The sequence below is a fragment of the Chenopodium quinoa genome, unplaced genomic scaffold, assembly GCF_001683475.1.
Source record: "Chenopodium quinoa cultivar QQ74 unplaced genomic scaffold, ASM168347v1, whole genome shotgun sequence".
Lineage (NCBI taxonomy): Eukaryota > Viridiplantae > Streptophyta > Magnoliopsida > Caryophyllales > Amaranthaceae > Chenopodium > Chenopodium quinoa.
This window is the reverse complement of record NW_018744991.1, coordinates 811,882-827,079: the sequence shown is the minus strand read 5'-3', so window position 1 is coordinate 827,079 and position 15,198 is coordinate 811,882. Positions and strand designations below refer to the sequence as shown.

The window sequence follows — 15,198 nt, the reverse complement described above, 5'->3', positions numbered from 1 at the left end:
TGGACACTATCGACGACAAGTTGGCCAACTTCCTTCCAATAAAGATGGAAAAAGTCCTCAATGAACCCATCCGGTCCCGGCGATTTCGAACCATGCATATCAAACATAGCTTTCCTAATTTCTTGAGTAGTGAAGGGTCTATCTAACCATTCACGATCCTCCCTACTTATTGCTTGAATATGCAATTGTCGAAGTAGTAAATCAATGTCCACCTCATGATTGATCCCAACGGTTGGATTGAAAGTTTCTTTGACCGAATTTAGAACCACTTCCTCCACTTCATCTTGCCCTTTGACCCATACCTCTTCATCTTTTCTTAAAGTCAGGATTTCCTTGTGCAGTTGTTTTTGTTTTGCCCTCCTATACATTAAATGAGTGGGACAATCACTGAACTCGATCCACTTGGATTTCATTCTTTGTTTCCAGTACTCAAAGTTGAGCTTGCACTCTGGAATAAGAGAATTAATTTGATTGATGTAGTACTCCCCTTCCTGTATTGAGTCAATGCTATCCCCCACCATTAGGGCTGTACACCGGTCCAAAACCGAACCGGACCTGGACCGGACCTGTTGGGACCGGGACCTGAATCAGGGAAATTTGAGGACCGGAGACCGGACCTGATTCAACAGGTCCGGTTCCGGGTTAGACCTGAAAAATCAGGTCCGGTCCGGGTTCGGACCTGAATAGACCTGTTTTTTTTATTTATTTTTTAATTTTTTATTTAAAAAATAAAATAATAATAACATAAAATCTGATATTATCAATCATGAATACTACATAAATTGTATAAATTGACTAAAGTCCCAATTCCCAAACACCAAAAATACTAGACAACAGTAACCACCAGATCTACCACCTTGAAAGTAGATGGTCGCAAAGGAAGGTCGGGGTAGATCGTGAAGCGAGTAAGAGGGCGATTGGTGTATGATTGGGTGGCTGCAGTCGCTGGAGTCGCGCGATCTGGTGGATGCGGTCGCCGGAGTCGCGCGTTCTGGTGGCTGCGTTCGCTGGAATCGCGCGTTCTGGTGGCTGCGTTCGCTGGAATAGCGCAATCTGGTGGTTGCGGCCTCTAGTGTCGCGCGTTCTGGTGGCTGCAGTAGCTGGAGTCGCGCGATCTGGTGGCTGCGGTCGCTAGAGTCCCAATTCCCAAACACCAAAAATACTAGACAACAGTAACCACCAGATCTACCACCTTGAAAGTAGATGGTCGCAAAGGAAGGTCGGGGTAGATCGTGAAGCGAGTAAGAGGGCGATTGGTGTATGATTGGGTGGCTGCAGTCGCTGGAGTCGCGCGATCTGGTGGATGCGGTCGCCGGAGTCGCGCGTTCTGGTGGCTGCGTTCGCTGGAATCGCGCGTTCTGGTGGCTGCGTTCGCTGGAATAGCGCAATCTGGTGGTTGCGGCCTCTAGTGTCGCGCGTTCTGGTGGCTGCAGTCGCTGGAGTCGCGCGATCTGGTGGCTGCGGTCGCTAGAGTCCCAATTCCCAAACACCAAAAATACTAGACAACAGTAACCACCAGATCTACCACCTTCAAAGTAGATGGTCGCAAAGGAAGGTCGGGGTAGATCGTGAAGCGAGTAAGAGGGCGATTGGTGTATGATTGGGTGGCTGCAGTCGCTGGAGTCGCGCGATCTGGTGGATGCGGTCGCCGGAGTCGCGCGTTTTGGTGGCTGCGTTCGCTGGAATCGCGCGTTCTGGTGGCTGCGTTCGCTGGAATCGCGCGATCTGGTGGTTGCGGCCTCTAGTGTCGCGCGTTTTGGTGGTTGCAGTCGCTGGAGTCGCGCGATCTGGTGGTTGCGGTCGCTAGAGTCGCGTGTTTTGGTGGCTGTGGTTGCTGGAGTCGCGCCATGTGGTGGTTGCGGTTGCTAGAGTCGCAAGTGGCTGGGGTTGCTAGAGTCGCGCGATCCAGTGGTCGCTAGAGGAGTGTGCAGCGTGAGGGAGTGGGTTTGTAAGTGTGTTGTGTGACTTGTGTTGGCTGAGTGGGTTAGGGAGTGAGTGATTAAGTTAGGGTTAGAAATGAACTGACTTCTTGTTTTGATATTTGGGAAAAAAAAAGTTTTTTTTTTTTAAAATACATTTTTACCGGGTTTCAGGTCCAGACCTGAAAACCCCGGGTTTGGACCTGATCCGGACCGGGACCGGAAACCTTGAATTTTAAGGACCGGGACCGGACCTGAATCTACAGGTCCGGGTCAGGTCCGGTCCCAACAGGTCCGGATCAGGTCGGTTTTCAGGTCCGGTCCTGTTTATGTACACCCCTACCCACCATACTCAAGTCCTTAGAAATATTTCTCCAGTTAATTCCCCACATCTTCTTGTTTTTTAAACACCAACTTTGAAGAGTAGTTCTCAACATACTTAACTTTTTAGTAAGCTGAAACATACAAGAACCTTGCACTTCTAGCTTCCAAGAATCATGAACAATTGCTTTTACCTCCGGAAACCGGAGGTACCAATTTTCAATTTGGTAAGGCCTGTTTGACCTTTAGAAGTAGGATTGGAGTAGTAAGTGATTGCAACATGATCGGAGCATATGATCGACTCATGAACAACTCTTCCATCCGGGGTGTGATTGAACCATTCCCCGGTAATATAGGCTCGGTCAAGTCTTTCTAGAATGAGCTCCCGATGTTTTCTCTTGTTACTCCAAGTAAACCGAGTCCTGAGAACGAGACCTCGGCGACATCACTACTTAGTCTCCAATCAAGAAAAGCATCACTTCCTTTACCTCGAAGTTTATCATTCCTACTTTCAATTTGGTTGAAATCACCAATAATAAGGACATTTTTTTATTCGTCCAATAGAAGTTGTAGAAATTCCTATACTACTCTTCTATTCTCCACCTGAGGCTCACCGTAAAGGAAAAGCACATACTTAAAATTTCCATTAATCTCAGAGATTTTACAAAGGATGAAGTTTTTAGACGAGTACAAGCATTTAACTACATCATTACACCAACTTAACACTAAAAGACCCCCACTACTACCATCCGAATCATACCCAAAAACTGAAGTTGGCCTTAGAAAATCTAATTTATAAGCGACATTACTATAAGCCATTTTAGTTTCCGAAACAAACATAAACATAGGCACTTTCGATCGGTAGATCCACACCAGCTATGGGGTTGCAAGGGAGTGTGGATCATTCAAGCCCCTGCAATTCCATGCAACGATATTCATAAACCCCTTGGGGGCTGTTCTGGTGCAGCCACCTCACCCTTTGTCGAAATTTCCACCGATTCTAAAGATAGTCACTTGTAAGTCAATATCCATGTCATCCTGAATTACCCTAAGCATTGAAGTAACCTCTTCACTCTTTTGTCTCTTGCAAGATTCGGAAGAAGAAGATGACAGTTCTTGTGGCCTCTTTAGTTTAGCCCACCGAGCTAGATCCTCATCAATTTCAATTTCAAATTCCCTCGCCATATTAGGGTCGGAAATGGCCTTCGAAGCAAACCTGTTGTTACCATTTTTATCCCTTAACCAAATGTTGAACCCTCCCTTCTCCGACCATCTGTGCAGCCTCCTAAGTCTCCTCCTTTCCACCCAAGTATAGTCCGTTTCACTTTGCCTAACCGAGTCACCGTCACAAGAATGCAGGTTGTGCTTTGTTGCCTCTATTATTCTCTGCCTTGCGTTAGCACTATCATCATAGTTAAATAAATCGGTAAAGTTAAAAGAAGTAAAAGGAGATACCGGGGTATTAGGGGGGTCGAACTCCGTGAGAGGGAGGTTCGACAACCACGCAAGTTCAGAATTAGTGAGCCTTAGGAATGGTGGAGTAGAGGCTCTCGGCCCATGTGCAATCCTTCGTGGATCATTGTTTCTTGCATTCCTGATTCCCAGATAAAGAATAGTACTTGCTTCAATCACACACGCATATTCCTCGTCATAAAGATGCTCAGATTCCACCCTGTTTGTCGCCATTATTGAGGAATTAAACATCCCAACTTGCAACAAAGAGGTCGGGGGTGGGGCTTGAATTCTATTACCCAAAAAGTTGGAGTTGTTGATGCCGAAAGCAACAGGTGAAGCAGCCCATTCAGAGATGCCTAGGGTGTGAAAGAGAGTTCCTAGGCCTCTACTTTGTTGCTGTCTTTGTTGGCCTGCTCAAGCCTCGCCTATTTCAAAGGTGGATCCTTCGAGCATGGGCCTCTGTTGAGCAGCAGAGGATTCCCCCACCTCATAAGTGGATCCCTTGAAGTTAGGACGGGTAGGGGGTGGAAGAGAAGCCCCTCCCATTTGAGATTGTGGCCGACTGTGATTAAGGTTTGACACCCTATTTGAAGTAAATTCTGCATATGGATCGTTCCCCAGCCCAAGTCTTCTCCCAGGTGAGAGTGTGAGATCCATTTGAACCGGTGCACTCTCCATTTCTGCTAATTCCAAATCCTCAGAAAAGTCCTCCTCCCCGATGTGAAAGTGTTCACTCTTGTCACTGTCCGGGGAGTAAGGTGGATTCTCGTGAAATGTATCATCATCAAATTCCATATTTTCACTCGGAACTCTTTGATAGATTGTATTATCTTCCGGTTCCTCTAGCCGCCTTAGATCCGCGCTAGTATTGCGGAATCTGTATATGTCCGGCAAACCATAAATATAATCAGTATAAAAAGGATATTCAGACGAGCCATACAAGACCTCAAGACCCTTATACCGTCTGCCTCAACTTCATCAAGTCTGCTTCTGACCCTCCTTCTAGCTGTCGCAGGATGCAGCAAGCATCTAGCCGTAGAGTGGCCAGCACACCCACATAGCTTGCAAAATTTGAAGACCCCTTCATACCTTAGGTAAACCCATATAACTCGGTCACCTTCAAGGGGAATGAAGCAGCCCGGTATGAGGGGGAGTGGAATATCAACGAGCATTCTAGCCCTTAATTCTGCTTGGAGAGGTAGGTTCTCTCCGTCATGATCAAGCTCCTCTATATATCCCAAATTTCGAAAGATTTGACGAGCCCATCCAATGGTTAAGTAAGCCAATGGAAGTCCATAGACTCTTACCCACAACCTAGTCATGGTGAAAACTCATTTGGTGGGGAACAAAGTCAGATTGGTGCCTTCTAAAATTGATGATTCTGCCTTCAATGATTGTAGAGTTGATGCGGACAAGACCCTCCTGATCTTCCCTATTCGAACATTCGAATAGATAGTAAGGCCCAGACCTGTGGACCCTAATTGCACCCCTTCTTATCCACCGAGAGTTAATAATGTGTTGCACAAACGACTCTGATGGAGGGTGTGGTCCAACAAAAGACCCAATGACACAAGCATTGAAGTTAATATGGTTAGAAGTCAAATTAAAATCTGGTGGAGGAGGGATGAGTGGTCCCCCTCTTAGATACGGGTTGTTATGCTCATTATGATTGTTGTGAGATTGATTATGATTACTCATACTTTACAAAAAGACAGAAAAGAAGGTAGAAAGGAAAGAGGAAAGAGTAGAATAAGACAGAAGAAAACAGAATAAAGAAAGGAATACTAAGAAGAGAAGAGAAATGTGTTTGAGATATTTTGATGAAGAACACTTTGCATTTATAGCAAAGCAAGAGGTATTGGTAGACGCACCAGTTTAAGCATAGGGAGGAAGAACATTGTAATTAACAATGCTAATAACACTCAACAATAGCCTAATAATAGGTACTGACAGCTAATTATGAGCTTGGAGCATTTAATGCTAAATGGGGATTGGTTGCTTGAGCCGCCCAAATATTAGCCCAGTTGAATTGTTGCAACCAAGGAGAGGTGAAAGGTTTGTAGCTTTTATAGAAGGCGAAGAGTATTCCCAGTAACAGCATAAATCTTAGAAGAGGGATAATCTTGGAAGATGGAAAGGAGGATAATACCACAAACAGAAGCAAACTAAAGAAAACCCTATCCCACCTAGAAGGAGCTTTAGGAAAACACCAATCCACGAGCTCAGAAGGAGATTCACAGTAAGATATTAAGAAACAAAAGCCAGCACTGTTACTTAGCATAAACCCTAGCTCAGCTAAGGAAGGACTCACCTGTGGTGAGAAGGGCTCACTTTCTAGTGAGAGATATATTAAAATAATGATTACAAATATATAATATTTACTAATAATGGTATGGTGCTTGTAGTTCAAACGAGTTGGCCAGCTTATAAACATTCATGAAAGATATGAATGTTCATCTTTCCACTATGGCTAATGTAATGGCACACACTAATGAACGTGAAAAAGATACACATGAAAGAGAGAAAAAATTAGTGCAGCAGAGTGAACAAGTGCTAGAGGAACTACTCTCTCTCAATTTAGAGGGTGTCACTCCTAAACAAGTGTTTGAAGTTGCTGAAGATCTAGCTTCGAAACCACACAAGCTTATGATATTTTCAAAGTGTCCAGACGCTTTGAAAAGTAGTTATGTTAAGAGTCTTATAGGGAAAACGGTGATGCTTATAACTTTTGTCGTGGTTACCTAGTTTGTTTTGAATTAGGTGTTATTAGCTTTGGTATGATTAAAAATTTTGTTGTTATGGAACAGTATTTTGGTATGATCAAAACTGTCGTGGTCTATGAACAATATTTTGGTATTATTTTCACAAAACATGATATGAAACAGGTCTCTCTTGGAATATTACAGGAAAGTATGGAAAGTATAAAAGTATATTTTTTCATGTTACAGGAAACTATGGAAAATATGAAAATATTTTTTCATTTTACAGGTCTATTTTTCCATATTACAGAAAAATAAGTTTTTTCCTTATTTTTTTTTGCTTATTATATAAAAGGAGGTTATTATATGAAAAAGAAAAAAAAAGAAAATTTAAAAATCATGGTTTGATTCCCTAGTTTGAACCAAGCAACCACAAAAGGAATCAATGAATAGTTCATTCCGTTTCCTGGACACAACCAAACGACTAGCTCAAATCAGGGGAATTCCTTTCCTTTCTCTTGCATTCTCTTTCTACATTCCATTTCCGATTTCCCTGTGCGAACCAAACAGCCCCTAACTAATAATAAGAATAATAAGTGCATGAAGTAAGTTGAAAATAACATGTCCTAAAATTCCCATTCCCACCCTCTATTCCTGTACAAAACACCCCCCTTAGAGGAAAAGGATATCAACGATTCCGGTTATCAAACTTTGCCGACGAAATCGTTCAGAAAATCGCCGAATCTCCCGAAAATCAAATTTAGAATCAATCACTTTAGGTATCTCTCTCTTCTTGCATCTTTTAACTTTGAACTAGGGTTTCGTTTTTCAGTTTTACTCGATTATTTTTTCGCAATGCATCTGCTAATTACACTAGAAAACTCTGCAAAATCATTGTTCATCCTAATTGTTCATGTTTAATTCTCACAATTGAGTCAAAATCAATGATACTAGTGTTTTTCTGGATATGATATAGGGTAATTTGTAGGATTAGTTCTTTGATTTTCAGATGAATTTGAAGGTATTATAACTGATGTCAATATTTTGGGTTGTTCGTCAGCTTGCATATATCCAGGAATCCATGGTAATTATCTGCTCACCTCCTTTTCCAGTATTGTAGTCTGAATTGTATTATGATAAGATTTTGTTGTTGTTTTCGGGCTATCATGTCGATTGATAAGATTTTGTTGTTGTTTTCGGTTTATCGAGTCAATTGATTTTGATTGATAAAATTATGTTGTGTGTAGGCGACATCGAAAAAAGTGATAACAAAGGAAGAATGGGAGAGAAAACTTAATGATGTAAAGATTAGAAAGGAGGATATGAACAAACTAGTGATGAATTTTCTTGTTACTGAGGGTTATGTTGATGCTGCGGAAAAGTTTCGTTCGGAGTCTGGAACCGAGCGTATCCTTTCTTTGTGTTGTAATTTATACATTATGTTGTTGTATCGGTTCTGTTTATTTATTTATTTATTTATTTTTTCCTTTTTTGTATCATGATATTTTTTAGTTTGCATATCCTTAATGATGCGTAGCGGATATTGATCTTGCAACGATCACAGATCGAATGGCGGTTAAGAAGGCTGTACAGTGTGGAAATGTAGAGGACGCGATTGAGAAAGTTAATGATTTGAATCCGGAGGTTAGTGCACCTAAATAGTGGTTATAGCTCATCATTTTAGATTTCTGTTTATTTCTTTGTTCATCAATAGAAGGATGTCTTTAGTTTAAACCCTGCCTTTTCAATTCAGTGTGTCAATTTGCTTGATAGTTGGCGGTGATGCTTCCCCCATGTCCATTTAATATATTGTTATCAAAATCTGTTCGTTCGTCTGTACCTTCATCTTCTGGACTTACACAAGGTTTTTACTTCGGGATGGCGTGCTTGATGAGATCCTTGAGACTGAATGTGGTTAAGTTAAAATTTTTTGTGCCTAGTGGTTTCATATAGCTTAAATATTGATAAAATTGATAGTCTTAAGTAAGTGATTATGAGAGTGGTGTGATAGCTGTGAGCTACCACCGGCCTGTTGCCCATACGTGTGTATCACTCTAAAATAGAACTTGGTCAGCTACGGGTAATGAGCTCACGCGCTGGTACATATTGTTGCTATTTTGCACCTGCATGGCTGCACCAAGTCATCAACTAGCCTTTCATTGGTCTCTCTGCTCTCTATCAACTTTGTTTGATGTTTTCACCTATTCTATAATGTGTGTCACCAAGTTCAAATTGAACTTCTTGCACATATTTGCCACTATTTTTGTAAATGGTACACCTATTTGGTCTTGTACTGTCTTATCAGTGTATTCGTAAAAGCACACTGTTGTTGCAAATATAATTAGTTTGTTGAAGTCTAACTTGTAGTCTTTACTTATTGTAACATGCCCTTCTATCATCCTGTTATATAAGTTGTTCCCACTGACTTCCATAGGCCATTTGAACATGTTTCTTCCTCTTCTTGCACTCTCTTGAGGGTTCTAGGGCATTATGGCAAGCATGGTCTTGATATTGTCGCTTAGGCTTGCAATGGAAAAGAATTCCTTTGAACACTTGTATTAAGGAAAAATTTACAAAAATAATCCCACCTTTTATGGTTCTTCTCAAAATAATCCTAACTTTTGATTAACTCAAGATAATCCAACCTTCATTGGCTATCTTCCCATTTTGGTCCATTACTTGTTAGTGACCTACAATTATAGGTAAATCCAAGTATTTTCTACATTATTAAACCAAATGACGTACAAAGTATTTTATTACACATAATAAACTAATAAATTATACCTTGATAAAAAATAAAAATTACTTTAAAAATTCCTAATTGCACCCACCCATCCCCACCGTGTAACACACAAGCTCAAGACCCACCCTCAAACTCACCACCACAACCAACTGAAGCCCATCCCACCACAACCACCATCAATCGAAGTCCACCATAAACACCCCCACCATCAACAAAGCCGCCCACAACCAAAGCCCAAACCAACGATACAACCCTCAACCCACAACACCTATCTCCATATAAAGACACGCCCACTACAATCCACAAAATCCCCAACAACCCACATAACATCGGCGGTGGATACTTGCAGTATCTTTAATTTTAAATTTTAATGAAGCACCCAATTGGAGCCGAGGACAGGCGAGAAGGAAAGTGGAAGCGGTCGGGTTAGCTGCGGTGGTCTAATGAGGGTGGTTATGATGCTTGGTGGTGGCAGCGACGGTGGTGATTGTGTGGTGGTGGGTTAATGGCGGTGAGTAGCAGGGTAGGTGGTTTTAGAGTGGATTTGGGGTGGAGAGAGGAGAGAGAATTAAATTTAGGATTGAAATTAAATTTTAGAAAAGATAAATATTAAACTCTTTAATTGAACCTGTTCAACAGGTAGCAGGTAAATATGGACTAAAATGAGAAGATAAGTCCAAAGGTGGAATTATATTGAGTTAATCGAAAGTTAGGATTAGTTTGAGAAGAACCATAAAAGGTGGGATTATTTCTGTAAATTTTTCCTTGTATTAATGGATGAGTTGAGGCACTGGCTATGTGTCTTTGGTTCAATTGTTCAAAATTTCCCTTTTTTCAATTCATTTTTCATGCAGCTTTTAAATTGCGATTATCAAAGCGTTTGAGTTCTTGCTCATACCCTTGGGGCCATTTTGACCAAGTATGTAGCATGAAACTGGAGAAATAATCATAGAAATATAGAAATAGCCTTTTCTCATCTCTAATGACTTTAGATTGACCCTGGAATATCGAGTAAAGAATTTCTGGGTGCTCAATACCTAGGCAACCTAGCAATCATGTACCTTATCATTTAGCACTTATTTTGCTTAAAGCCTGTCAATAGTTTGGCTGCTCTATGTTAGTTCTTATTAATAAAAAAGTGTGATCATCAAGACAGGGATAAGTTTTTCTATGAGTGAACACTAGACCAGAATATGCAGCATGAGTCTGCTATGAAATGATTCTTATAATCATATTTCCAGCATCTAAAAATTTGGATTAATCAGGTCTGCAACCCTTATCTGATATGTAGTACTTAATTTTGTCTTTAATCTTTGAGAAACTTTTTTACTGTTAAAATATTATCAGGAAAATGGTTGGGATTAGAGCTCTAATTTCAAATTTTGGAAATTAGGCACAACATAGTTCTAGTTTGTATGCATTTTTACTTTTTGTTTGTTAACATAGCAACAAAAAACCAAGGATGGTAGGAGAGGGATGAAAGCATGTGACGTTTGTGTAAGAAATGGTAGGAAAGAGAGTAAATCATGAAACTTTATCGTAATATATCCGAGTCGGTAATTGAACACGAAACCGTGTCAGATATGGGCTCAAAATCAACTAGATGAAAAATCCGCTTATCCTTGAATAAACGATTTTTCATCTGCCAAGCTAGAAGATCCTGCCATTTAACAGGTGTGCTAGTTGATGTTCTATCCTCCTCTAGCTTGTATCTCAGAGTCAATCTTATTGCTTATCTCTTGGATATATTGTTAATAGTTAGGACCATTTTTTCCAATCTCTCTTTAAAGCTTTTCAGTGAGGCTTTTGAGCCATTGCACAGATGATAATTCATTAATGTCAGTGCTTTTAAGTTTTTTGGTGCTGTTCTGTGGAAATTTACTGGCTTTCTTTGGAGACTATAATGTATTTTGTTTCTAATAACTTCCTAAATAAACTATTAGTAGTATACAAAGTAGCTAAATACTAAGTGATTTTTAGTGATAAAGGTGGCCATTATTATTTCTACATAGGAGCTTATTGATATCCGTAGAAAAATCACCTTTTTGGTTGATGATATTCATCCCATACTTCAGAAAAATACAGTTGTGGCATATACATCCCATGCTTTTAAAGTTGAGGTTAAATGAATAGTCGAGTAACATATTTCACTAGGCATGCTCACTTAGTTAGACTTTAAGCCCTAATGGCTTCTCAATGGTCCAAGACCAATCCAAATTTTATGTGCTTGTAGTTTGTCTTCTCTCTCATATGGCAGACCTTTCCTTCCTCTCCGCTATATGTAAATGTATTATTGTTCATTGCTGCTTTCATTTTCTTTGTCGCTGTCATCAACATCATAATTATATTTTTTTTTAAGGAGAGAAAACTAGGTTAGACCTGAATGTAAGTGTTAATTGAAAAAACTCTTACAAGTGATGGAAGCAAGAATTACATCAGTCGTATCAAACCAAACAGTGAGGGAGGAACATTTGATGCCCATAATAAGCCATTAATCAACTACTTTGTTGGCCTCGCAAGTGATTGGGGATAGCCAAACGTGTAGCGATTCATTTCCATTAGGTTTTGTGTCAGAAATTGTATTAAGCATCTCACCTTGTTTTATTTGATGACACTGATGTAATCCTCTTCAATTACATTTTTTTTTTTTTTTTAAATCCTAGCTATTTAGCCACGAGAATGCCATTTTTTCCTGATGCTTTGGAGCCAGGCATCAAATGTCGTATTACCTTCTTGAAGTTTTGATCCATAAATTCTTTAGCTTAAAAATATATTAATGAGATTGCCACACTATGTCTATTATTAATAAAATCGGTTATATACTTATTTCAGACTCTTTAACTTGGATGGATTGCCTGAATCCAAATGTTTTAGAAAAGACTAATCTTAGTAAGCATTCCAAAGCAAGATTTTATTATAAAGTTTTTCCCCCCTTGCATACCAAATGAGCCTTTGTTTTTGTTTTTGTTTGGGAACCCTCAGTTTCAGTTTGGATATCTTGATAGGTTTTCAATATGTATAATTTGGTGCAACATTATGCGAAGCGCCTTTTTAATATATGGAGTTGTTGATAAATATGATAATTAAAGGCTAAATTGTGGAGATGTTGCTTTTCAACTCTCAAATACTACTGCCTCTTAAGGTCAAAGAGAAGAAATGAAAAGGATATATGATTACTTTCCAGTCTATTGCTGTTGTCTTTCTAAAATGAAATTTAAGCTATTACTTCTGCTTATCAAAGAGAGAAAAATTAGAACTTCATTCTCCTTTTCAACTGTGAGCCTGGGCCCATTTGGTCTTTTAGATAGAAGAAATAATAGAATTTAGGTGGAGTCTCTCACATGTTCTGGCTGGCACATTGGATTGGCACATGTTTCTTAATATTCTGCTTTGCTTGAAATAATCTAATAATCTTTTACTAATGACTAATCCCCACAGGTATCAGTGTTTGAGTTCCCAGACGTACAGTTAATGAAAAATGTCCAGACTTACAATCTTTTTAGCATGCATCAGTGATCATATTAGGTAGATGGTAGGGTAGCTTGAATCATCTTGTGGAGGAGTGTGAGCTTGAGTCAAGCTTGATTTGAGTCGAAATTTAACCAAGTTGGTAGCTTTGCTTGAGTTTTAAGTTTAATCAGGTCTGTCCCCAACTCCCAAGTATCTTAGTCTAGCTTTATCATCAGTATTCAACTGCTTTTGCTCCATGAAACTTACCTGTAAGTGCTCGATAGCAGTAAGCGTTACCAAAGCACTTAATCCATTCAACTAAATAACTAACAAGTCACTACCATTATACCAGTAGCAGGACATTTCTAGGAATGGGCAGCTTATCATTATTATTCTGTTTCTTCATAGCTGCTTCGCTTTCAAAAGATTTTACTTGTTTTACTTGAAAGTAGAGGTAGATGGAGGACATGCTTTAGGTGTTTACTCCACGTGTTTGGTTAGGGTCACTGGGCCATGACTTTTCTGTTTTAGATAGCATGTCGCTGCCTGCTTATATTGGACTAATGGAGATCACATAGTTTTATGCCATATACTAAGTATTACTCAGCATGTATAAAGTACTCCATACTGGCCAAGGTTGTCATCATGAGTACCTCTGCTGCAGTAGATAGTTTGGCTATATGTTATATTTCCCAAAGAACTCTGCTTTCAAAGGAGCCTCACTGTGGTGTTGATCACTGACGAACATAAAGAAAACCCGGAGTTGGTGTTTGGTAGTAGACTTGTACACACCCAATTCCAAGTAATCCATATTGTTTGTTTGATGATAGTTAGAAACGACTAATTGTTGAAATTTGTATATGATCATAACTCACAAGCTTTACTTTCAGTCATTTCCTTATTCTGTATGTTGATCTGACTTCTCTGCTTGATAATATCTTGTGCAGATACTTGATACAAACCCACAACTGTTTTTCCATCTTCAACAACAAAGATTGATAGAACTGATCAGGAATGGGAAGATAGAAGAGGCTTTGGAGTTTGCTCAGGAAGAGCTTGCTCCGAGGGGGGAAGAAAATGTAATACTTTGTCTCCTTAAAGCAAAATTGTCATCTGTACATATGTCAAATAGTCTTTTTTTTTTATCCATTATAGATTTCAGAACTGCATCCTTTCTCTTTATATATAGTGTTGTCATTATTAATGGTGCTAATTAAATTATGAAATGTATCACAGCAAAGCTTCCTAGAAGAGTTGGAGAGAACTGTTGCACTCCTTGCCTTTGAAGATGTCTCTAACTGCCCAGTTGGGGAGCTTCTGGACATCTCACAACGTTTGAAGACAGCCAGTGAGGTAAATGCTGCCATTCTCACAAGTCAGAGTCACGAAAAAGGTATGCTCAAGTTTGCTCATCTATCTCTCTCTCTGTTTTTACAAATTCGATACTTGACTGCCATTGTGTTATTTCTTTTCAATTTCTGATTCATTGTGTTTGTTTGATATACCTGTTACAAACAATGGTCTTCACTACCAGATCCCAAGCTACCAAGCTTATTGAAAATGCTTATATGGGCTCAAAATCAACTCGATGAAAAAGCTTCTTATCCTCGAATAAACGATTTGTCATCTGCCAAGCTAGAAGACCCTGCCATTTAACAGGTGTGCAAGTTGATGCTCTATCCCCCTCTAGCTTGTATCTCAAAGTCAAGCTTATCGTACCTTGGATTCAAGCTTGTAATCTGAAAAGACTTAGTTAGTCTTTCCTCTTGGATATATTGTTAATAGTTAGGACCATTTTTCCCATCTCTCTTTAAAGCTTTTCAGTGACTTTTGAGCCATTGCCCATTGCACAGATGATAATTCATTAATGTCAGTGCTTTTTAAGTTTTTTGTTGCTCTTCTGGGGAAATATACTGGCTTTCTTTGGGGACTTATAATGTATTTTGTTTCTAATAACTCCCTAAATCAACTATCATTTCTAAATAGGAGCTTATTGATGTCCATAGTAAAATCACCTTTCTGGTTGATGACATTCATCCCATGCTTCTGGAAATTACTGTTACGACATACATCCCATGCTTTCACACTTTGAAGACGTTTTGAGTTTATCATGAGTTGCAAATTGGATTGCCAACTTGAGTTATTCAATAAGGCTGAGTTTTTCTATGTGACAAGGAAAGATTAAAAACCTCTCGCAATTAAATCCAACATCAAGTGATGCATTGAATATCATGCCGTAGATGGCAATGAGTTGGGTTGAGCCAATCAAAAAGTCGCACCCAAGGGCACGATCTGAGCCACAAGGGCATGGAACACTCGTTCAATTTTGTTAGAATTGTAGTTACAAAATACGGTGTATACTTGTACGGTTGTATCCTTAAAGTAGATTATTAGACCAAAGGAGGAACCTATTGTCGATGTTTTGAAATAACTCCATCCGTCTCTTAGTTTTAACATTTTTTTTTAAGATAATCATCGTTCAAATAAGAATTAAGAACTATAGAGTATTAGAGACGGAGAGAGTATCTTTTATTAAGAATTATTGTTTGCTTTTTGGACCAGAGGAGGAACCTATTGTCGATGTTTTGACATAACTCCATCCGTCTCTTAG

General features: G+C 39.5%; 2 protein-coding genes across 5 annotated transcripts; one reads left to right on the top strand and one right to left on the bottom strand.

The window, feature by feature from the left end:
* Window positions 1–4,109: 4,109 nt before the first annotated feature.
* Window positions 4,110–5,017, bottom strand: LOC110706756. Its single transcript, XM_021884711.1, has 2 exons — window positions 4,641–5,017; window positions 4,110–4,572 (listed from the first exon to the last, which is right to left on the bottom strand). Exons 1-2 carry the CDS (start codon window positions 5,015–5,017, stop codon window positions 4,110–4,112), a joined length of 840 nt encoding a protein of 279 aa, XP_021740403.1.
* Window positions 5,018–7,013: 1,996 nt separating this feature from the next.
* On the top strand, window positions 7,014–14,552 carry LOC110706839 (glucose-induced degradation protein 8 homolog). 4 transcript variants are annotated; one of them, XM_021884811.1, is made up of 7 exons: window positions 7,014–7,173; window positions 7,455–7,478; window positions 7,642–7,801; window positions 7,932–8,038; window positions 13,535–13,666; window positions 13,824–13,980; window positions 14,122–14,552. In XM_021884811.1, the coding sequence occupies exons 2-7, from the start codon at window positions 7,476–7,478 to the stop codon at window positions 14,241–14,243; spliced, it is 681 nt and encodes a 226-aa protein (XP_021740503.1). In that variant the 5' UTR covers window positions 7,014–7,173; window positions 7,455–7,475; the 3' UTR covers window positions 14,244–14,552. The 4 variants fall into 4 exon arrangements, with proteins under 4 accessions (XP_021740503.1, XP_021740501.1, XP_021740500.1 ...); XM_021884809.1 differs by having other exon boundaries at window positions 7,404–7,478; XM_021884808.1 differs by having other exon boundaries at window positions 7,389–7,478.
* The last annotated feature ends 646 nt before the right edge of the window (window positions 14,553–15,198 follow it).